General features: G+C 39.0%; 1 protein-coding gene across 6 annotated transcripts in view; it reads right to left on the bottom strand.

The window, feature by feature from the left end:
- The window catches only part of tjp2a (tight junction protein 2a (zona occludens 2)), a 75754-nt gene extending 55889 nt beyond the window's left edge, over positions 1-19865 (bottom strand). For 3 of the 6 annotated variants that reach the window (XR_005281021.1, XM_038287609.1, XM_038287608.1), the window contains exon 1: positions 6481-6917. Coding sequence is in view for 4 of the 6 variants with exons in the window: in XM_038287609.1 (XP_038143537.1) it covers positions 6481-6587 (107 nt within the window). In the remaining 2 variants the exon portion in view is untranslated. Of the gene's footprint in view, positions 1-6480; positions 6920-19665 lie in introns of those variants that run through there. The other 3 variants (XM_038287613.1, XM_038287606.1, XM_038287610.1) reach the window with 3 other exon arrangements.
- Positions 19866-20655: the final 790 nt, after the last annotated feature.

Raw genomic sequence — 20655 nt, 5'->3', positions numbered from 1 at the left:
GCAGGCTTTAAAACATCCTGACCCTTCAGACTTAGAAGGCCCATTTTTAGAAGGTCCAAAATGCGGTTTGACCCTTTAGACCCGTTTCACTAAAATAGCAATTCCCCATCAGCTAAAACTGATCATATATTACAGACTGTACAGTTTTTCAGAGACAATTTGTGTAAAAACACCTTAATTTAGAAAATAACCCTCCAATAATTCAGATTAAAGGATAAAAGACTTTAGATATATTAAAAACAACAAGGCACATGTTTTTCTGTCTTGTTTGGGTTTATATAAAACCAGATTTACCCAGACTAACAACAGATACTACAAATTTAATCCGCAGCGCCATCAACATGTTCAGACACATGGACCGACGAGTCCTCTGACACAGCTCTTGCTTCCCTCTCCACGGATGCCATGGTAACCAGTCTCTGAATAATGGGAGAAGGCTGACGCTTCCAGCCATGTGCCTAGAGCGAGCAGAGCAGGATGACATGGAAGGGCCTGAGATTTTTCGAGAAAACCTAACAGACATGATGTTCAAATATGCAGCCCCAGTTTGAAGAAAACAGCAGCTGAGATTTCCGTCTGTGCAACGTCCTCTCTGCCCTCCTCTTGATTCATTACCGTACTGCTATGTTGCTCAAGTTGAAGGGTGGAGAAGGATTCCGGGTGCTTTGGTGATGTAAGAGGGGATTGATGCTCAGACGGCATAAACCACTAAAGCATCTGTTTAATTCTAGAGTGGGAGCAACTGTTGCAAAGCAGCTGATTTTTATAGAGCCGTCACTTTCCTATTATAAATATATCTGGGTGTTAAAGTCAGGCCTGCTATTAGTTCACTGAACCCATGCATGAAAGGTATCATCAATGCCCCATGGGGCCTGGGAGGGTGGTCCAGCTATAGAGGGATCCTTCGACTCCAAGTAGGAGTCCTCAAGGGTCATGCGACCTTTAGTAGTGTCTCTGCAGAAGCACACCAGAATCATATGGGTAATAATTAAGTGTTGCACCGATTCCAGTATCCGGCGGGCCCTGATCCAGCACTAAAATGGTGGTATCGGTATCAGCGAGTACCAACAAAGAGGGCACCGATACCATTTTTAGAGCCAAAAGTTTATTCAACTATTGTCACCCATTCCAGGTAGGCAATAAAAAGTTCTACTGGATTCACTTTGTATTCGTCTTTTTCCTGCTTCACAAAGGTAGGCAGCAGCTTGACAAAGCCATGATAAAGCCAGTAGTATGCAGTTCTTCATCTTCTATACACACACATCAATTTCAAACAGATGGTATTTGTATTGGCCAATACTGCACAGCCAGGTAGCGGTGCCAAAAAATGCCATCGGTGCAGCACTACTAATAATGACTGGGTGCTGTCGAGGTTATACAGGGGCGCTCAAGGATAGAAGAGGGAGCTCTCTGATCTAGAAGAGCAGAAAGCCAGATTATTACCATCACTGAAAGGCATAATGGATGTCATTGGAGTTTGCCGTCAGTTCCATATGGGCTTTGTGGATCTGGAGAAGGCTTTAGCAGAGTCCCTTACCGGATTTTATTCCATATGCTATGGAAGTACAAAGTGTTTGAGGATTATCTGTTTTTCGTATACCTGGGGGAGTGGTGGCCTAATGCTTAGGGCATAGAGCTTGGAATCCTGAGGTTCTGAGTTTAAAACCCACTCCTACAGACTGCACTCTGGGTCTCTGACCAAGACCCTTAATCCGACATCTCATCCTGGGCGCCCCACGACAGCAACCATGTGCTTCCCAAGAGGATAGGTTAAATGCAGAGGTAAATTTCTCCAATGTTAAATCAAAAGTTCAGTTATTATTAGTATTATTAAATACATTTAATATATTAAATGTAAGAAATACAATTTATTAAATTGGTACCAGTATTGGTTGGATTTAGTCAGGTCTGACCTTTAACACCTATCGTTTTGTTTTGTTGTATTCATGTAAAGGATATAGAAACGTAAGCGTTGGGATTAGGGCATCTGGTTTAGGAACCTCGGGGTCTCGTTTTTGCTTTTCTCTACTGGTTCTAGTTTGAAAAAATAGAGAAAAGTTTCAGCTCCTCAAAGTTGGAGGCAATGGTTCTAACCTGGAAGAGGTGAATACGCCCCCCCTTCATATTAGGGATCAATCTCTGGAGGAGGTGAAGTCTCTTGGCTTCTCCTTCACAAGTGATAGTCAAATGAAGCTGGAGAACAAGAGATTTCTCTGGGACTTTTCTAGAGAAACGATCTACCGATAATCTGGACTGTATTGGTGGACAGAAACCTGGGCAGAGTCCAACTCTTACCTTTTGTCATTAAATATGGATCAAGAACAAAGGAAAGAGGTCACAGATCACGGCAAACAAAACAAGCTTCCTCAGTAAGGGGGCTAGCCTCAAGCCTTATGCTGCGTTCACACCGGATGCAGTAAGAGCAGCAAAATCGCGTCTGCTGCTTCATTTTTGCTGCTTGTACCAGTTAGTTCTGACGCGCGGCTGAAGCAGCTTTGCTGCTCTGGCTGCGCGGTGCAAAAGTGTGTCTGGCGCGTGTTGGGCGGAGCTACTCTATCCTTTCTTTGCCTTGCAGCTATATTTGCTGTGATCAGTGGGAATAAAGTAGTTTTAATATGTTTTAAAGTGAGAAAATCCAGCTGAAAACTTCATCAGTGCAGTCAGTTCATTCAGATTATCATCCTGCCTTCCAATATTATTTCTCTGTCGGAGCCGCTCAGACCCCCACATACCAGCGGTGCGCTGTCAGTAGGATCCCATTCAGCAGCAGCGTCTGGCGCGGTTGCCTCCTCGCGGTCACCGCGGCAGCTGGTAGTTGTTTTTCATCTAAATAATCTAAACTGAAGGCACCAAGGATAATAAAAGCGAACATATTCTGCCGGCAGATTTCAGCATTTTAAGTTAATTTATGCGTCAATAAACTGTTTCAGAGGAGTGATCACAGCGCTCTGTGTCATCAGCGATGTGTCTCTCTCCCTGCCAGCTCCCAGATCAGATTCTCTGATTGGTTGACGCGGTGCGTTGAGCAGCAAAATTTCAATTTTTCTATCTCGAGCAGCAGTGCGTTTGCGGCGCGTCAGATGCTTAAACGCTCCCGCGCTGCGCCTGCTGCTCAAAATGCGCTGCGGGACCTTTTGCTGCGCCTTGACACGCATCAACTATTGACTTTGCATGTAAACTCGCTGCTTCTGCCGCGCCTGCTGCGCCCGGTGTGAACGCAGCATTAGATATAACTCTATGCTCCATGAGTCTAGAATTTAAACATAGAAAAAATTCATTTAAAATTAACATCTTTGAAAGAAGATTATTCTAAAGACGTAATACATTCATCTTTTAGCCATTTTTCAAAGTCTATCCAACAACCTAAAATAATTATTTCCTCACTGATTAACAGGAAATAAAACTAAAGTTGTTCCACAGCCTTTTCCGTTTGGCAAATACCACACAACAACATGTACATTCCATTAAAGAAAAGAAGATGCACATTGGCAGAAACCAGGGAACATAACTCCAAGAGGAAGTGCGTACCAATGCGACACCAAGTCTCAATGAAGTGACCTACAGATGGAGTCAGCTGTAGAGGTTTGCAAAACTGACCAGGCTGCCTTTTGGTTCCCTCCAATCTGGCATAAAAAAGGAGTTTTCCTGGGATACCAGAACAGACCCAGAGCCTATTAGAGGAGTATACCTTTCTTCCCTGATAATGCCACAGATAATGCCAATTAATCACCCAATTAATTGGAGAGAGTCACTGTTTACAAAGAAGTCTGGCCTTCCATTCTGAACACAAACATGCAAAGGACTAGGTCATAGTCATTCCAAAAAAGTAAAAAAACAATCCCGTCTATGTCCCTTTCAGAGACATAGGTATTGCAGGCTAACAAAGAAACCAAACGACCCCCATTCCAAAGGGGTGGACCCGTTTGTCATTTTCAATTTGCATGTTTTCTAAACCAAAACAAGACTTTGTTGGGCTACTGTATAAAGCCTTGAACTGAACGCTATTTTTGACATTTTGAATTGCAAAAAGCTTCCTGGATGGGAAGCGAAACATCTTGTTAAATGAGGAAGTTATGTCCCCTAAAAAAAGCAGTTGCGCCTCGGGGCTTCCCCACTGGTTACTTACTACTCTTAACTCAAACTTCAATCAATTCAATCTTCAATCTTTAAACTTGGAAACAAAGTGCGGTGGATTGTTTTTTACTTGTTTGGAAGTATATCCTTAGTGGTTTTAAAGTTCTTGCTTGATCCTTTGTAGATCAACAAAAAAACAAGCTGATCCAGCACTAGAACGGATTAACATTTTGACATCAAGTTGCGGGTTAAAGTAAAACATCACAGGTTTTAAGGTTGCCCACAGAAATAGGGATCCTCCTATAATCTTCAAAACTCAAAAAATTTGGCATCGATATTTTGTTATAAATCTCCAATGTCTTCATGTCAATCATTGTCAAAATAAATTCTCTTCTAAACTGTAGTTTTCTTTTTCTTTTTTTTTATCTATTCCCAGCTAACATGAAGGTTAAACTTACAGAGACCTGAACGCACAGGCTTAATATATTCAGACATTTTAGACAAAACACTGGAAACGTTTTCTCTCCTAAATTCTCAAAGGAAAAACAAAGTGGCTAAACAAAATGACAGGCAGCGAAAGGTCACAGTTGTCGTGACATTTTGTCTCCGTTTCCTGACCCAAATAAAGCTGCAAGCGTTGGTATATTGGACCAAAAAATGATCCAAGTGTGAACCCTTTGAGACTAGAGGGACAGAAAGAAATGGCCTGGAAGAGAAAGCCACAACAAGAGCCGTTTTCTGGAAATGTTAAAATCCTTTCCAAGCATCAGATGCACTGAACTACCCTCCCACGACCCGACAGATGCAACATTTAAAGCAATCCTCCTTCCTAATGCAACAACATTTCCAATCTTGTTCTGCTCATCCTCCTCCAAACACAGCAGAGCATATGAGAGGCAGAACAGAGCAAAGAACTAACGCTCAGCTTATAGCTCACTTTGCAGCCTTGGAAGTTGGTGTAGCTCGACTCTGAACGCAACACTGAACTTTTCCTGACTCATCAAGCCCTTCCTCTCTTGTTACTTTATGATCACATTTATTTTCTACTGAGGTAAAGGAAAAGTGTCTAAAAGTGCAGAAAAATCAACATCTCCTCTTACAGCTGCGCCTTAGGTTACAAACTTAACACTGGAACAAAAGAATCTGGTCTTTTTTGTAAAGTACACATGAGAAACTAGATCTTGCACAAAAAAAAAGAACAACATTAACTTTATTTTTTCAATTAAAGTTGGAATTATAAAACAGAGGTACAAATCTGGCCTTAAATGCTGGAATATGTGTATACATTTCTGATTATACGCCAAGTAACATCCAAGGTATTTTCAAGGTGTTTTTGAGTCAAATAAACATTAAGCAGCTTTCTTTTCAAATATTGCTCTAATATTTCTGATATAGCTTTATTATTATTTATTTTTATATATATTGGGATTTTGGCCGATATCCGATATGCCGATATTTTAAAACTCATGTAGCCGATAACCGATATCGATACTGATGTTAAAGCTGGACAAAAATAAGTAGTCATTGAAAATAGCAGTTTTGTTATCCATTTCTGACAATTTGAAAATAATATATTCAAATATATTTTCATATGCTGATATCAAATTGATTTTTAAAAATGCAAAATCTCGTGAAATTTCATCGTTCTGTTACAAACTCTCGCGATATTTAGCTAATTCTTGTGAGATTTTGTTAGTAAAATAGATCGATATATCAACATATAGAAATAAGGCAAAATTTTGTGAATTTTCGGGGGATTTCGTAGCATAACGATGACATATAGCAATATTTCATTAGTAAAAGAGATGGATATGGTGTTTTTAAATGGCAATATATCAGTATATGAAGATATTGTGATATTTTAATGTATCAATATTTTTTCCCTCGTCTTTAGAAGTTTTTAAGTCTGTAAAAAAGAAGGTTGTGAGGAAGAAGAAGAAGTAGTAGTATTTTTTTTTTTTTTAAGACTTTAGAAACTCAGAAGCTGATCAAATATCGGGTTAAATATCGGTGGGGTGGCCGATGTCCGATATTCAGTTTTAAGGCCGATACCGATGGGGGGCCGATTATATCGTGCATCCCTAGTTTCTTCTTGTCCTTGGATTATTGCTGCTGATATTTTTGATGAGAGAAGAGACAAAAAAAAAACCTTTCACATCTGTGGTCTGAAAAAATAAATTTTTTGGAGAATTTACTACTTAAATTAAAAATCAAACAGATACCAGCATGTTTTTCCAAAGTCTATCCGTTCCTTTCCTGATTTATAAACTAAACATTAAATATTTTCTCTGTTTGCAATATTAGGATGTAAAGCTGGAAATGCCACGAATGAACAAGCGCTAAAAACAGCGCATTACTCTCATGCATGCACGCAGGTCTGTGCCTGTTATTAGAAATCCAACTCACCCTGGTGGTCTCCACAGTTTCCTGCCAGGGGGCAGAAGCTCCCGTTTGTTCAAAGGAACAACCCCCATTGCCGCTTGCATGATCGTGATGAACTTCTTAAACTTCATCTTTTATGTCTCCTCTAAAAGCATCCCTCAGACCATCGCTGCTGCCGCGCTTTCATTTCCAAAACCTCTCCTCATCCCTTTGTGAGTCATCGGATGCTCCTTCTCCGCTCCTCAGAGCATCTGCTTCTCCATGGCAACAAGCCTTGCATCCAGCACACAGGTCGGTGACATCCCCGCGCCGTGGCTACTACGAGACCCGCTGCCGAGCACCGCTCTGATGGATGTCCTTTTGGCTTCTCCAGGCACAAAAGGATAGAAAGGAAAACAAACAGCCACGTTGTTGCTAGGAGGAGGGATGACGGCACGTCACCCTTACATAATTCTGGAACGTCTCTGGGCATTACGCTAATGAAAATACCGCTTCTACTGCCACCATCACCACTGCCGCTGCTGTCAGAGCTGCAGCTGCAGCCGCTGGGATAATTGTGGTACTAAGCCCTGACAGATCGTGGAGGCCCCCCCCACCCCCTCCTCCTTTAATCCCCCCATCAAAGCTTAGTCCTTCCGCCACTTCCACAGCAACGCATCTACTTCACCCAAACAGCCAGAGATCCTCCCAAACACCACCTCTAATGCTTTACCACCAATGACTAAACCAGTGATTCATATATAAAAGCTGCCACCACTCAGCAGTCAAGCTTTGAGTGACAGATTCGTGATTTTCATCAACATCTGGTGTGGACATTTGCAAAGATATTGCTTAAATCTCAGCGTTATTCCAGGACGAAGTTGGTTTAGGTTTGAAAAGCCAGTCAAAACTTGATCAATAACATAAAATGTTTAAATTAAAGCCGCAAGCGGCATTGAGCAGCCCTCGCAGCAGACAAGCTCGACAATATGGCCTTAATCTGACATTTCAACAGTAGTTCTAGCCATTTCCTACAACGTAAAGTGTGCAGAGAAAAGCAAGGAAAAAGAAGAACAAAGCAAAACAAAAGCAATCATAGAAAATAAATTACACATTTAATTTCTTTCATTCAGGGTCCATTTTTTGTAAACTTTGGCGATACGTGTTAATTCTGTTGTCTCACTGGAAAAAAAAAAAATGTAAATAACTCCAAGAAAATTATTCATTTCTAAAGATTTTACAATAAAAGATTAATCTCTTAGCTTAGTAGGGGTTAGGGATGGAACTGTTTATGAAAACTGTCCGAACCGTTCGGTTCGACTGTCTCGGATCGCGTGTGTTGCGTTCGGTTCATGCGCTGCTCCTTTTTCTCATAGGCGAAGCGTTTACACTCCAGAGCAGAAGGTGGCGGTACTGCGACCAAAGCCAACCACCAGTAGTAAACAAGAAGAAGCGAGGCAGCGTAGCCGGTGTAGCAGAAAAAAAATCAGTTGTTGTAGAGAATTGTGTGGGTATGGCGAGTGGGAAAGAACAGGAGTTGGAAGATCGTAGAGGGCATGCGCAAGATGATTAAATTCAAAGCAGCAAAACTTGCGGAAATGATCAGGGTTTCCGCGGATCATTAAAAACAATTACAATTCATAAATTTTTTGGGGGATTTTTTCATTAATTTCTATAATTTTTATTTTTTTATTTTTTCGGTGTAACAATAAACATACCGAACCGAAAACCGTGACCACGAAACCGTGAACCAAACCGTGGATTTTGTGAACCGTTCCACCCCTAGTAGGGGTGTCCCGATGCAACCGCTTCATTTCCAGTACTATATAAATATTGCAGCTTTGGGAATTGGCCGATACAGATATCAACCCGATATGATATTAGTTTGAATTGTACAAGCTTTTATTACTCATTTTATACTGTGGAAAGTTAAATCTTAATCAATTAATATTACAAAAACAGGGAACAAAAGTCAAAAACAAAAGGACTGAAAATAACATGTAATATTAAGCAATGATTTACAGAAACTTAACAGAAGCAGAGTATTTCTACAGTTATAGTGGAGATTTTAGATGCTGATCCATAAAATCAGATACATTAGTCTTTTGGACAATATCAAACCGATATCAGATAAAACCACTTTTAGCCATTTCCAAAACAAATGCCTGTTCTTATTCCAGTTCAACAAACTGTTCATGTTTCCCTCCTTTTTTAATTCAAACTGAGAAAGCTTCCCGGATGGAAAGCGAAACATCTTCAAACTTGAAAACAAAGTCCAGTAGATCGTTTTTAATTTTCTTTTGTTTTTTTTTTGGGTGACTGTGACGTGGATGGCTGAGAATCTTCACCGGCGTTTTCATGTTTCATTTAAGAGGTTCAAGGCTTAAAAGAAGAAATGTTTGGTAGTCTATTCAGCCTTTTTTTGTCTGCTAAAAGCCACACTCTCTCGTTCGTTAACAGCCTGATGAGTCACAGTCCTGTCTGAACAGGTCAAAATTAAACCAGTTGCCCATATTTCTACTTCCTTCATCTTACACACATAGCTAATAGAGAAAGTAGCTGACTTCAACCTTCCTAACCAAAAATCAACTGGAAGACCGAAAGCATGGTGGCGATAACCATTTGTTCCTGCGCAGTATTCAGAAAAACATCCAAATCCTTTCTTTCAACAGGCTAGCAAACGCTAGGCTAGCAAAAAAAATAAAATAAAATAAAAAACAATCAGAGAAAGTTTAGCACATGACAGCTTTTTAGGAGATTTTGGGACGTTGGGCATAAACTGGCTAAATCATCAAGGTGTGACAGGGCGCTTAAAGAGAGCCGAGCACAACTTATTATTCTCATTCTTCTTTTTTGCTAAGTGTTTCTTAATTTCCCTCTTTAATGGGTGGATGGACTAGTTTGTTGAACTTCTATCCATTGTAGATTGATATATTGTCAAAGATTGATTATATCTATATAGAATTAATAGAACCAGCCCAGTTACACTGCTTGCTCTTAAAATGTCTGGCATGAATTACGACTTAGCCTTATGTAAAGAGTTTTACTTGCTCAATACTCCACAGCCTCAAGTTACACAGGAACAATTGCAAACAGAACTAAAAGCCAAGAATGCATTTTTACGTACACCTTTGTCCTGTTGAGCCAAGAATCTTTTTGAGGTGCTCACACACCGTGGGCTCATAAGGGACCTCGTTTCCAGCCTAATGACTGAGCCTTTTTCACCACAGAAATCATAAAATGATCTCACCCAGCATGTAATCACATCTTTATTTCTAGATTCACCTTTTTGCACATATCAAAAATATTCAGAAATAAACTTTTCCAGCACAAAATTTACACATGTCCCACCTGAAGTCTGCAGTTTAAAACCACTATCCCTTCATAGCCTGAGTCGCATCATAACAGCGGACAGGCATTTCCTGGGGGGTTTCAAATAATAAAATTTTAATCTTTTGCCCTCCTGATGAGTTACCAGCTATATATATAATATAACTCCAAATAGGATTTATACCAGAGCAGCCTGGGCATCAGGATTATGGCTTTGGATGGCCGTGCCACGAGAGCCGCAGCAGATTTAAGAGCAAGAAAAAAAAAAAATCCTGCATGAGGTGGTGGCACGCCATCAGCACAGCAGGGAGGAGATGCTGGAATAACTACCGTAACTGAGAAAAAAGTAGCTTAGTAAATTAATCAAATTTATGTCGAGCTTTAAAAATGAGTTTCCTTTTTAACAGAAATATTATATCTTATTTAGAACAGATATTACGCTGATGCAAGTTGTCTGAAACAATTTCACAATCAGATTAAAACAAACTTCAATTAATTTTATTTTGGTAATTACAAGATTTACCAAGACACTACAGATACAGTTTTTTTACGGCTAATGCCAATAATGATTTATTTATTTATTTTCCATCAGTCTAACCAATCCTTGAAATTTAATGCCAAAGGTGCAACTGGAATGTATGGAGGACCAACTCTGCCATATTTAAAAATAAATACAGAAATAAATGCTCAATAAATAAATAAGCATACAATTAATTGCCACCAAAAATACAATAAACAAATAAATGTAAGTAGAAATTAAATTATACAGTGAGACATACATGTATATAACTCTTAATTAGCTTCTTTATTTGCCTTTGTAATATTTACCTTATTTATTTTTTTGTCCTTTATAATCTTCAACTTTATTTTTTATTTACTTATATTTTTTAGGGGTGGAACGGTTCACAAAATCCACGGTTCGGTTCACAGTTTCGTGGTCACGGTTTTCGGTTCGGTATATGTTTATTGTTACACCGAAAAATTAAAAAATTAATAAAAATTATAAAAATTTATGAAAAAATAAAATTAATGAATTTAATGAAAAAATAAAAATAAATTAATGAATTTTAATTATTTTTACTGATCCGCGAAAACCATGGATAATTTCCGCATGTTTTGCTGCTTTGAATTTAATCATCTCGCGGAGCGGACGGGAGCCACAGCGGAGGCTGTAGGCTTTGCTTTGTGCAGGAAGTCTGAAGCGGAGCACTGACAGAGTATGTGGGATTTCTGGGTTAGCCTGACATGTTGGTCATGTTGCTGTTAGCATAAACAACACGTGTTGCACAATGCTTGCACACTGTTGCACTTTTATCCACAACTTTCTTTCCGCCGTCATCGTAGGTCACTCTAAATGCAAAGTGGTCCCATACAGCAGACCTATAAAGTGCTGCTGGCGCGTCTTCCAACTCCTGTTCTTTCCCACTCGCCATACCCACACAATTCTCCACAACAACTGATTTTTTTCTGCTAAACCCGGCTACGCTGCTTCGCTTCTTCTTCTTCTTGTCTACTACTGGTGGTTGGCTTTGGTCGCAGTAGCGCCACCTTCTGCTCTGGAGTGTACACGCTTCGCCTATGAGAACAAGGAGCAGCGCATGAACCGAACGCAACACAAGCGAACCGAACCGAGACAGTCAAACCGAACGGTTCGGACGGTTTTCATAAACCGTTCCATGCCTAATATTTTTAAGTATTTATTTATGTGATCTCATAATATTTTTGTGTGTTTTATTCTTCCTTTGTTTTTGTTTTTTTACCTTCGTTATTTCTTCACTGCTATTTATTTCTGTCTGCCGTTTTTACATTTAGAATTGGATAGACTAATTTCCATTTCATCCTTCAAAACAATTATATGATCCTTGTTCACAGACACTTGCAGCTGCTTCTCTACATAATAATTTTTGGGTTGTCTGTTGTATTTAAATTGTATTTTATGGATGTATTACTAATGCATTTATTTTAGCCCTACTTTCCTAAGTGGTTACTTAACTTGTCAGGCCGCCATTGTGAATAAGAACTTGTTCTAAAATGTCTCTCCTGTAAAAATAAAGGTATAATATATTTTTTAGTTTTACCTTTTTTGCAAAATGTATGACATTAAATAATCAACTAAATTAAATATGAACAAATAGAAAAAAACATTTTAAAACTTCTCAGCATAAAAAAAATCATTTTCAATAAAGTAATTTTATTTAACCATCAAGATATCTTGCAAATTTAAATGTACCTTCTTGAGCAGTGCCTCAAGGACATGCATGGTTAAATATCCTTGATGCCAGTTTCTCATTTTAAGATGTCTCAGATTATTAATTATAGAAGACAGCTGAGGGCGAGTGAGCCCTGCAGCTAATGCTTTTGTCCCTAGATGTTTGTCGGATTTCACAAACTCTGAGAGCACTTTCTATTTTTAATTTCCTCGACTGGGTGTGAACATGTGGCAGGAGTTGCTTGGTCTTCTTAATGCCTTTACATAAGCAGTCTGTTTCTCCGGCCCTTGTCACTTCCCCACGTGTGGTAGTGGCACAGTGGTGCTGCGTTACTGATACCCGAGGCCATTATGCAACCTCTAAATGCGGTGCATGTGCGAGCCAGATGGAGGGACACATGCTGACCCGCAAATCTGGAGTGAGAAAGTGGAAGAGGGAGATTGACAGAGGAGAATGAGCGTGCACGTGATCTGCACAGGTGGATTCCTGCTCATCAGGAGCCGTCAGAGGAAATATTTCTGATTTTTCAATCTGCCTGGAGGATAAAGTTTCTTCTCCCCTTCATACTGCAAATATTTCTTTAGGAGAGCAACTAAGCCCAACCATAAATCTAACTGTATTCCATTCATTCATATCATAGTGATTCTTTAATTTTTAACTGCCTATGGTTGCAGAGGAAAAACACTCTTATTGTTACTATTGATGAGAAATCAGCTGTTCAAGTTTTCCAAGCTGTGAATCTCTGATCCATTAACTCCCTTAGAACCTCAGCATGTTATTCAAATTGAGCAGATTCTGTTCAGGTTTTCCAAAACTGGTGTGACCGTGACGGGGGTGTGGCTTCAGCTTCAACGTCTGTCTGCTGTGTTTAAGGCAACAAGATTCATTTAAAAGGGAAAAATACAGAACATTAAAAAAAGTTTACTTGATTCGCTGGATCTCAATAAAAGATGCGACAGTCAGCTTTTTTTTAAATCGACCAATATTATAAAAAAATAAAAAAACTTGCCTCACTTAGAAAGTACTCCTTATTTAGTGGTTATGCTGCATCATGGCCAGTGGCACTGCTTGCTACTTTCCTAGAAAAACGACATCATGCTTAGTCACATGTAAATTTCTGTTACTTCCTATGCTTAAGCAAAAAGATATATTTTAGCCTCAAACCTTGTTTTCCCCCATTTTCCTATAGAAAGTACTAGGGGTGTAAATCACATCCATCATGGCGATTCGATTCAGTATCGATTTCCTGACCCAACGATTCGATTATTTTCGATACTCAACAATACACCACGATATTATTCAATTTATCGATTAATCTGTAATTTTTTTTTTCTTTTTTTTTTTTACACCTTACAGGCTAAACAAAGTTTCAAGTTTGAAATAAATCAATGAAAGCTGTAATATCGTTATGCTTTTTTTTTTTTAGAAACAACAGCAAATAGCAGAAGTAGAAAAGTTGCATCAAAAAATACTGCACATAATCAGTGCAATGCAATACCTCGGCTCCAGACGTCCCGTCCCCCCTCCACAGACACTCCGCTGCTCCTCTCCCAGATTGTAGCTGACCGCAGACAGTGCTGCAGACAGGAGGTCGGCTTGTTCTGTTTTTATGACCGAAATTGCGGAAAACAACTCGTGAAGTTTGACCCGCTAGAAGAGCGAGGTGCGCTCCTGGATCTCCGCTCTTTTTTGCCCTCATGTCCCTCCGTTGTCAGGCTAAACTCGCCCCCACTTCCTCGCCGCCTCCGCCGTATCTATTCCCACAGCGTGTAGCACAGACCACGCTTCAATATTGAGCATAAATAAAAAATGTCTGTGTCAAGCTCACTGCAGCACACTGCTGTAAGAGTATGACCAGGAAGCGAGGTAGGAGGGCAAAATAGGTTTAGCGCCACCGCAGCACGGGAGGAGAATTACGCCCAGGAGGAATAAAAAAAAAAAAAAAAAACATGAATCGATTCTCTTGCGGACGTGTCGATGCGTCGGATCGTCGGCTGTTGGATTGATGCATCGATACAAAACGATTATTATTTACACCCCTAGAAAGTACCCCTGTGCACACAGCAGTGGGTAAATCATGCAACCCATGTATGGAGGCTTGGTCCTCGATGCGGCCATTAGAGGATAGAGTGACCCAGCCTGGTGACTTTTGCTGCCTGTCTTTCCCCTCTCTCCCGTCCCATTTCCCGTCTCCCTACTATCAAAAATAACGCCCACTAAAGCCTAAATAAGATCTCATGAGAAAGTACCCCTGGAGCAGTGCCAGCATTTTTTCCCTCCCCATCTCACCCCTGGCTGGATCTTTTCAGATTGCTGCTCATCCTGAACATGTGGACGTTTCCTTCCGTTTAAAGGAAGTTGCTCATCTCCACTGTCGCCACATGCTTGCTCGGGTCACTAAAGTTAAAACAATGTTTTGCTTCCCTCAGTGAATTCTTTTTAGCAATTTTGATTGTATTACTAACTTAATTTTATCATAACTGCACTTCAGTCCAAATAAAGGAGTAGACCGTAATGAATTTGTTCCAAGTTGTATTACTTTGTAATTTGACATAAATTTCAAATGTTTCTCTTGTGCTTTGAACTAATCAGTACATCGATTCCCATCATCTTTGAGAAATGCCTTTATTTTGAAATTCACAAGGCATGAGCTCATAGCAAACAGTTCTATATAACCATTTACTATTTTTGATATAAATACCTGAATTCTATTAAAGCTCATTTTATGGGCGTTAAATTATTTTGCTGATGATATTGCATCATATCGATGACTTGAATTTAACTGAAATATGTTGATAGACAGACGGGTGATGAGGATGTCGCCCTTACTTTAAATAACATCTTTTATCAAATGGAATCATGTAAACAAACCAAACTGGAGGGAAAAGCTGGATTAAAATAGTGTTTAAGTCCAGTTTGAGGCCTTTTATAACTGCCTGTAAGAGCCGGTCGGATTAAAACGCACAGTAGTTCAGATTAAAACAGTGTTTCTACATCTGTTCGAAGCAATGCTTGACTAACACCCCCGGTTTAGAGATGAAGCTTCTTCCTGCAGCGTTGATCCTCTATAAAAACACAACAGAGGGAGGATCAAACATATCGGCTTATTGCTGTCTGTGGAAAACACTGAAGTCACGGCCTACTGTAATCACTTCCTTTATTCCACCCATATTGTTTGAAAAGATCTCCTACAACCTTAAAGCAAACTTCTCTGTGAGTCCTTTTGAATTTAGGAATTAAAAAAAGAAACGTCATCAAATAAAGTTTTTCCTAAAGCGTCCAGCCGGCTCAACCAATCAGCATGTTCCCTTAACGTCACTCAGAGGTCCATCAGGTTTAAACACCCAATAAAAGCAAATTCAAGAAGTGAACATCAACAGTTCACCAACAATTAGGAGGAAATGGAATAAAACCAGCAGGTAATGGGAGAAGTTGTTGTGATTGGAAATAAAACATTGTAAAAACCAAAACAAGCGGCTGATATCGGGAATTGGAAAGCCTGCTTCCTGCATCCAAGCACATGTAGACGTCGCTGCTTTATTTCAGGATACCGGATTCAGCTAAGATGGACTCATTCTCGCCTTTTAAAATTATTTTTATAATTATAATTTTGCTGTTGGTTTCTGCCAAGAACTTCCAGAAGCGCTTTGCACAGGGGCGGAGCTACATGGGGGGCCAGGGCCACCCTTACCTAATCACTGGCCACCCCTAACATTTTCCCCTCCAATACAGATGGTGGAAGCAGTAATACTCTCAAGTGGAATGTTCTAACTTATTTAACATTTCAATATTATGTATTTAAACAATTACCTGACAATAAAAAAACCCCGTGGTTAATTATGCACATTACTATATTGACATTAAAGATAAATACAGAATTCATGCTCTTTTCAGAAATAGTTTTTTTTCTTATATGGGTAAAGAGAAAATTACGTCTCTGCATATCATCTATAAATCTTCACTGAAATCAGAGATAAATAACCACTTTAATAATAAGTAAACCATTTAATGTAGATATTAGTACATGTAAATATTCATTTCATGCTGAATGATTATTAATAAAACTAGCTTATTAATGATAATGAATAAGATGTTCGCCCCAGAACTAAAAACTGAAAGAATTTTGTCAACTACACTTTTAATTTAGACAGCATGAATGTTTAAATATATGCGTCTATTTGTTAGCAAAAGCGGTAGGAAAGTATAGTTTGTCTTTATTTAGAAAATATGGTTGTTGGGGTTGTTCATTTTCCTGTTGGATCCGTGTAGATTGACCCTGAGGTTCCGGCACCTATCCGCTTTTGGCCACCCCTCAGTGTACATTGGTTATTGCCTGGCCCCCCGGATTAAAACTTTCTGGCTACGCCTCTGGCTTTGCAGAGAGCGCTCGGTGGCATATGGGAGGAAGGGATGGAGACATAACAGTTTGCATTCTGAGCTGTGGCTGAAAACGGCAAATAAAGTCAGAAAAAGAGTAAATAAATGCTGACCTTATTGAATCAGAAATAAACAGAAGAATTAGCTTAGTGGCGGGGGGGATTTACTATTAGGCAATACTAGGCAGCTGCATAAAACTCTGTTTACATGCATGGTTAAGCCAACTATTCCTTATTTGTGCACATTAGTTATGTTTTTGTTAAAAATCCTGTCGCTAAAATGTCATCAGAACATTTATAACAAACGTGTCTCAGTGCCCCCCCAATGTCCACCATATTGGATCAGTTCATTTGCTGCACATGTCCAGAAAGCTTCAAACAGACAGCAGCAAAGCATTAAAATACAAACGGTGCGAAGGGCAGCGCTGCTAACTTAGCATTTTTGTCGCTATTTTTGGAGACTTTACAGACCCTTCTAGTACTTTCCCATCAAAAAAGCACCTAGTGACAAATCTAGCGACTTTTTTTGTGGCTTTCTGGAGACTGTCTATACCATTAACATTTCTGTATCTGTATAATGGGTCTGTTTTATGTGCCGTCTTCTCAATTCAGAGGGCCCCCTGCCTGTTTTTGCCTAGGGCCCCAAATTTCCTAAATCCGCCCCTGCGTAGTGGTAGAGTTAAACCATAAATGCCAATAATAATGTGATAGTATCAGAAAACCGATATATTTTAACAGAAATATGTCCTTTTATAAAAGTCTGATGTATCTGATCTCCTTTTATTGATACATGTCTATATTTGGGATGCATTGATCTAGTTTTATTTAAAGGTCCAGCTGCACATTCTGATTGGTCCTTTGTGGTCCTTTTTTCTATTATTCAATAATTTAGTTGCGATAATAATAGATACATCTGATAAAGGCTAGTTAAATCATTGATACATAAATCGGGACAATAATTTAATTCCTTTTCATCACCGAGGATCAAACCATGTCATCTTTTAATAAGCAATCAGCTAATCTCATATGTCCAATATTCTCCAACAAGATAAAAATTTGCAGGCTTACGTTACATTTATTTGATGCATTGTTAGTCAGAAATGTAGATTTTAAGTTAAATCAGCTTGTTGAGAAAATTTTTTTTCTCAATTTAAAAATGAATGAATACATTTTTTTTTAAATTTAGGAAGTCTAAAGAAAGAAAAACTTCAAAGAAATATGAAATTAAGAGTTAAAAAAAGAAAATGGACTATTACACTTTATTTGGGTATCCCATTAACTGTGTAGAAAAATGAGTCAAAACTGACATTTTTAGACAGGTTGCATATATTCAAACAGACTTTTAATCAAGTTAAAATTGTGATTTAGAAAGATAACCGTTTTGAAACCCTTTTAAAGAAACTCTAAATATGTAAAATAAGAGGTTTGACAGATTAACAGTAATTTCGATATACAGGTGCTGGTCATAAAATTAGAATATCATGAAAAAGTAGATTGATTTCAGTAATTCCATTTAAAAAGTGAAACTTGTATATTATATTCATACATTACATACAAACTCATATATTTCAGATGTTTATTTTGTTTAATTTTGATGATTACAAATGACAACAAATGAAAATCTCAAATTCATCATATCAGAAAATTAGAATATTACTGAAGACCAATAAAAACAAAGGATTTATAGAAATGTTGGCCAACTGAAAAGTATGAACATGAAAAGTATGAGCATGTACAGCACTCAGTATTTAGTTGGGCCTCCTTTGGCCTGTATTACTGCAGCAATGCGGCGTGGCATGGAGTCGATCAGTCTGTGGCACTGCTCAGGTGTTATGATAGCCCAGGTTGCTCTAATAGTGGTTTTTAGCTCTTCTGAATTGTTGGGTCTGGTGTATTGCATCTTCTTCTTCACAATACCCCATAGATTTTCTATGGGGTTAAGGTCAGGAGAGTTTGCTGGCCAATTAAGAACAGGGATACCATGGTCCTTCAACCAGGTACTGGTAGCTTTGGCACTGTGTGCAGGTGCCAAGTCCTGTTGGAAAATGAAATCTGCATCTCCAAAAAGTTGGTCAGCTGCAGGAAGCATGAAGTGCTCTAAAACTTCCTGGTATGTGGCTGCGTTGACCCTGGACCTCAGAAAACACAATGGACCAACACCAGCAGATGACATGGCACCCCAAACCATCACTGACTGTGGAAACTTTACACTGGACTTCAAGCAACGTGGATGAAGTGCCTCTCTTCTTTTCCTCCAGACTCTGGGACCTTGATTTCCAAAGGAAATGCAAAATTTACTTTCATCAGAGAACATGACTTTGGACCACTCACCAGCAGTCCAGTCCTGTTTCTCTTTAGCCCAGGCAAGACGCTTCTGACGCTGTCTGTGGTTCAAGAGTGGCTTGACACAAGGAATGCGACAGCAGAAACCCATGTCTTTCATACGTCTGTGTGTGGTGGTTCTTGAAGCACTCACTCCAGCTGCAGTCCACTCTTTGTGAATCTCCCCCACATTTTTGAATGGGTTTTGTTTCACAATCCTCTCCAGGGTGTGGTTATCTCTCTTGCTTGTACACTTTTTTCGACCACATCTTTTCCTTCCCTTCGCCTCTCTATTAATGTGCTTGGACACTGAGCTCTGTGAACAGCCAGCCTCTTTAGCGATGACCTTTTGTGTCTTGCCCTCCTTGTGCAAGGTGTCGATGGTCGTCTTTTGGACAACTGTCAAGTCAGCAGTCTTCCCCATGATTGTGTAGCCTATAGAACTAGACTGAAAGACCATTTAAAGGCTTTTGCAGGTGGTTTGAGTTAATTAGCTGATTAGAGTGTGGCACCAGGGGCCATCAATTTTGAACCTTTTCACAATATTCTAATTTTCTGATATGATGAATTTGAGATTTTCATTTGTTGTCATTTGTAATCATCAAAATTAAACAAAATAAACATCTGAAATATATGAGTTTGTATGTAATGTATGAATATAATATACAAGTTTCACTTTTTAAATGGAATTACTGAAATCAATCTACTTTTTCATGATATTCTAATTTTATGACCAGCACCTGTAATCTGGAGGCCACAGAGAGACACACCTGTGGATTAAAGCCAGCAGCAAACAGAGGCCTGCTGACAAAGTGGCGCAAATTCTGTTTAAAATGAAAACCACAGCAAATATTACCACCTTAAAACACACCGAACAGGGAAATTATCACAGAAGTCTTTAAATTAATAAGTTCTTCTTCGGTTTGTGTGGCTGTTGTGCTCCAACATGGCCGCTGAGAAACAAGGAAACAACCTGAACAGGGCGGACTCACCTGGCGAAACCGAGACTTTCCTCCGGTTGTCCCGGACCAAAGCGGCCTTTATCCCGAACTACCGGCCCGGATGAGAGGGAGGTGGGTTAGGAAGAGGTCTTCAACAGAGCAAACAGTCGCTAAATGTTTTTGTGAAGTCCATATAATCCTCCTTCCGTGTTCTGGCAGGTATGTGGGCGTGGCCTAATGATTTCAGGTGTGCAGTTGAAACTGCTGTAGGTGCGGGTGATGGTATCGCTGCTCTGACTCATCATCACCTGTGAGTCAACTGAAAAGGACTCAATTGAGGTCTGAGCCGGAAAATTATTCAATAAAAATGAAGAAAAAGGAAAAAGAATAATTATATTTTCAATAAAAAAAATTCACTTGTATAAATCAGCTTTTTAAAAAAAGATGTGAGACCAAATCTTCCATGAAGGTCTTTTTTTTCCTGCATTTTTAACTAATATTACAACAAGTCCATAATGCTTTTATACATTATTTATTTTATTTAAAATATTAACGGATGTCCTTTTATCTCCTCTTTCTTTCATATTTTCTCTTTTTTTCTGTTTTTCTTTTCCTGTTCTATTTACAATGCAGTGACCATATAATCTGTAAAACTCCCTGCATGAATTATAATAAAGCTATTTATATGCATAAATCAAGAGGAACACTATAGAGACAGCCGTACTGCTCCACTTGTGAAAGTAAAATCTGTTGGGCTCTTTTTGGCATCAAGACAATTATTCTAATTGCCACATTGCCAGACAGGCATTGTTAAAAAAAAAAAAAAAAAAGACAAGCAAACAAAAAAAAAAAAAACTGGATTCTCCTTTAACAGAAGAAAAAAATAATAAAATATAAAGTGGTGTTGGATGGACAGACGGGCAGAAAGTTGATCCAACAGAAACAGAATTTGAATATCCCAGGGTGAATCTGTCTATGCAAACATTTAAATGTATCAGCGTGGAAGTGAATTGCACTCAATTGAAACTGTTTTTAATAGCA

Source organism: Cyprinodon tularosa, unplaced genomic scaffold (genome assembly GCF_016077235.1).
Source record: "Cyprinodon tularosa strain WSP-4 unplaced genomic scaffold, ASM1607723v1 ctg241, whole genome shotgun sequence".
Lineage (NCBI taxonomy): Eukaryota > Metazoa > Chordata > Actinopteri > Cyprinodontiformes > Cyprinodontidae > Cyprinodon > Cyprinodon tularosa.
The sequence above is the reverse complement of the archived record's forward strand: the minus strand, read 5'-3'. Positions and strand labels throughout refer to the sequence as shown.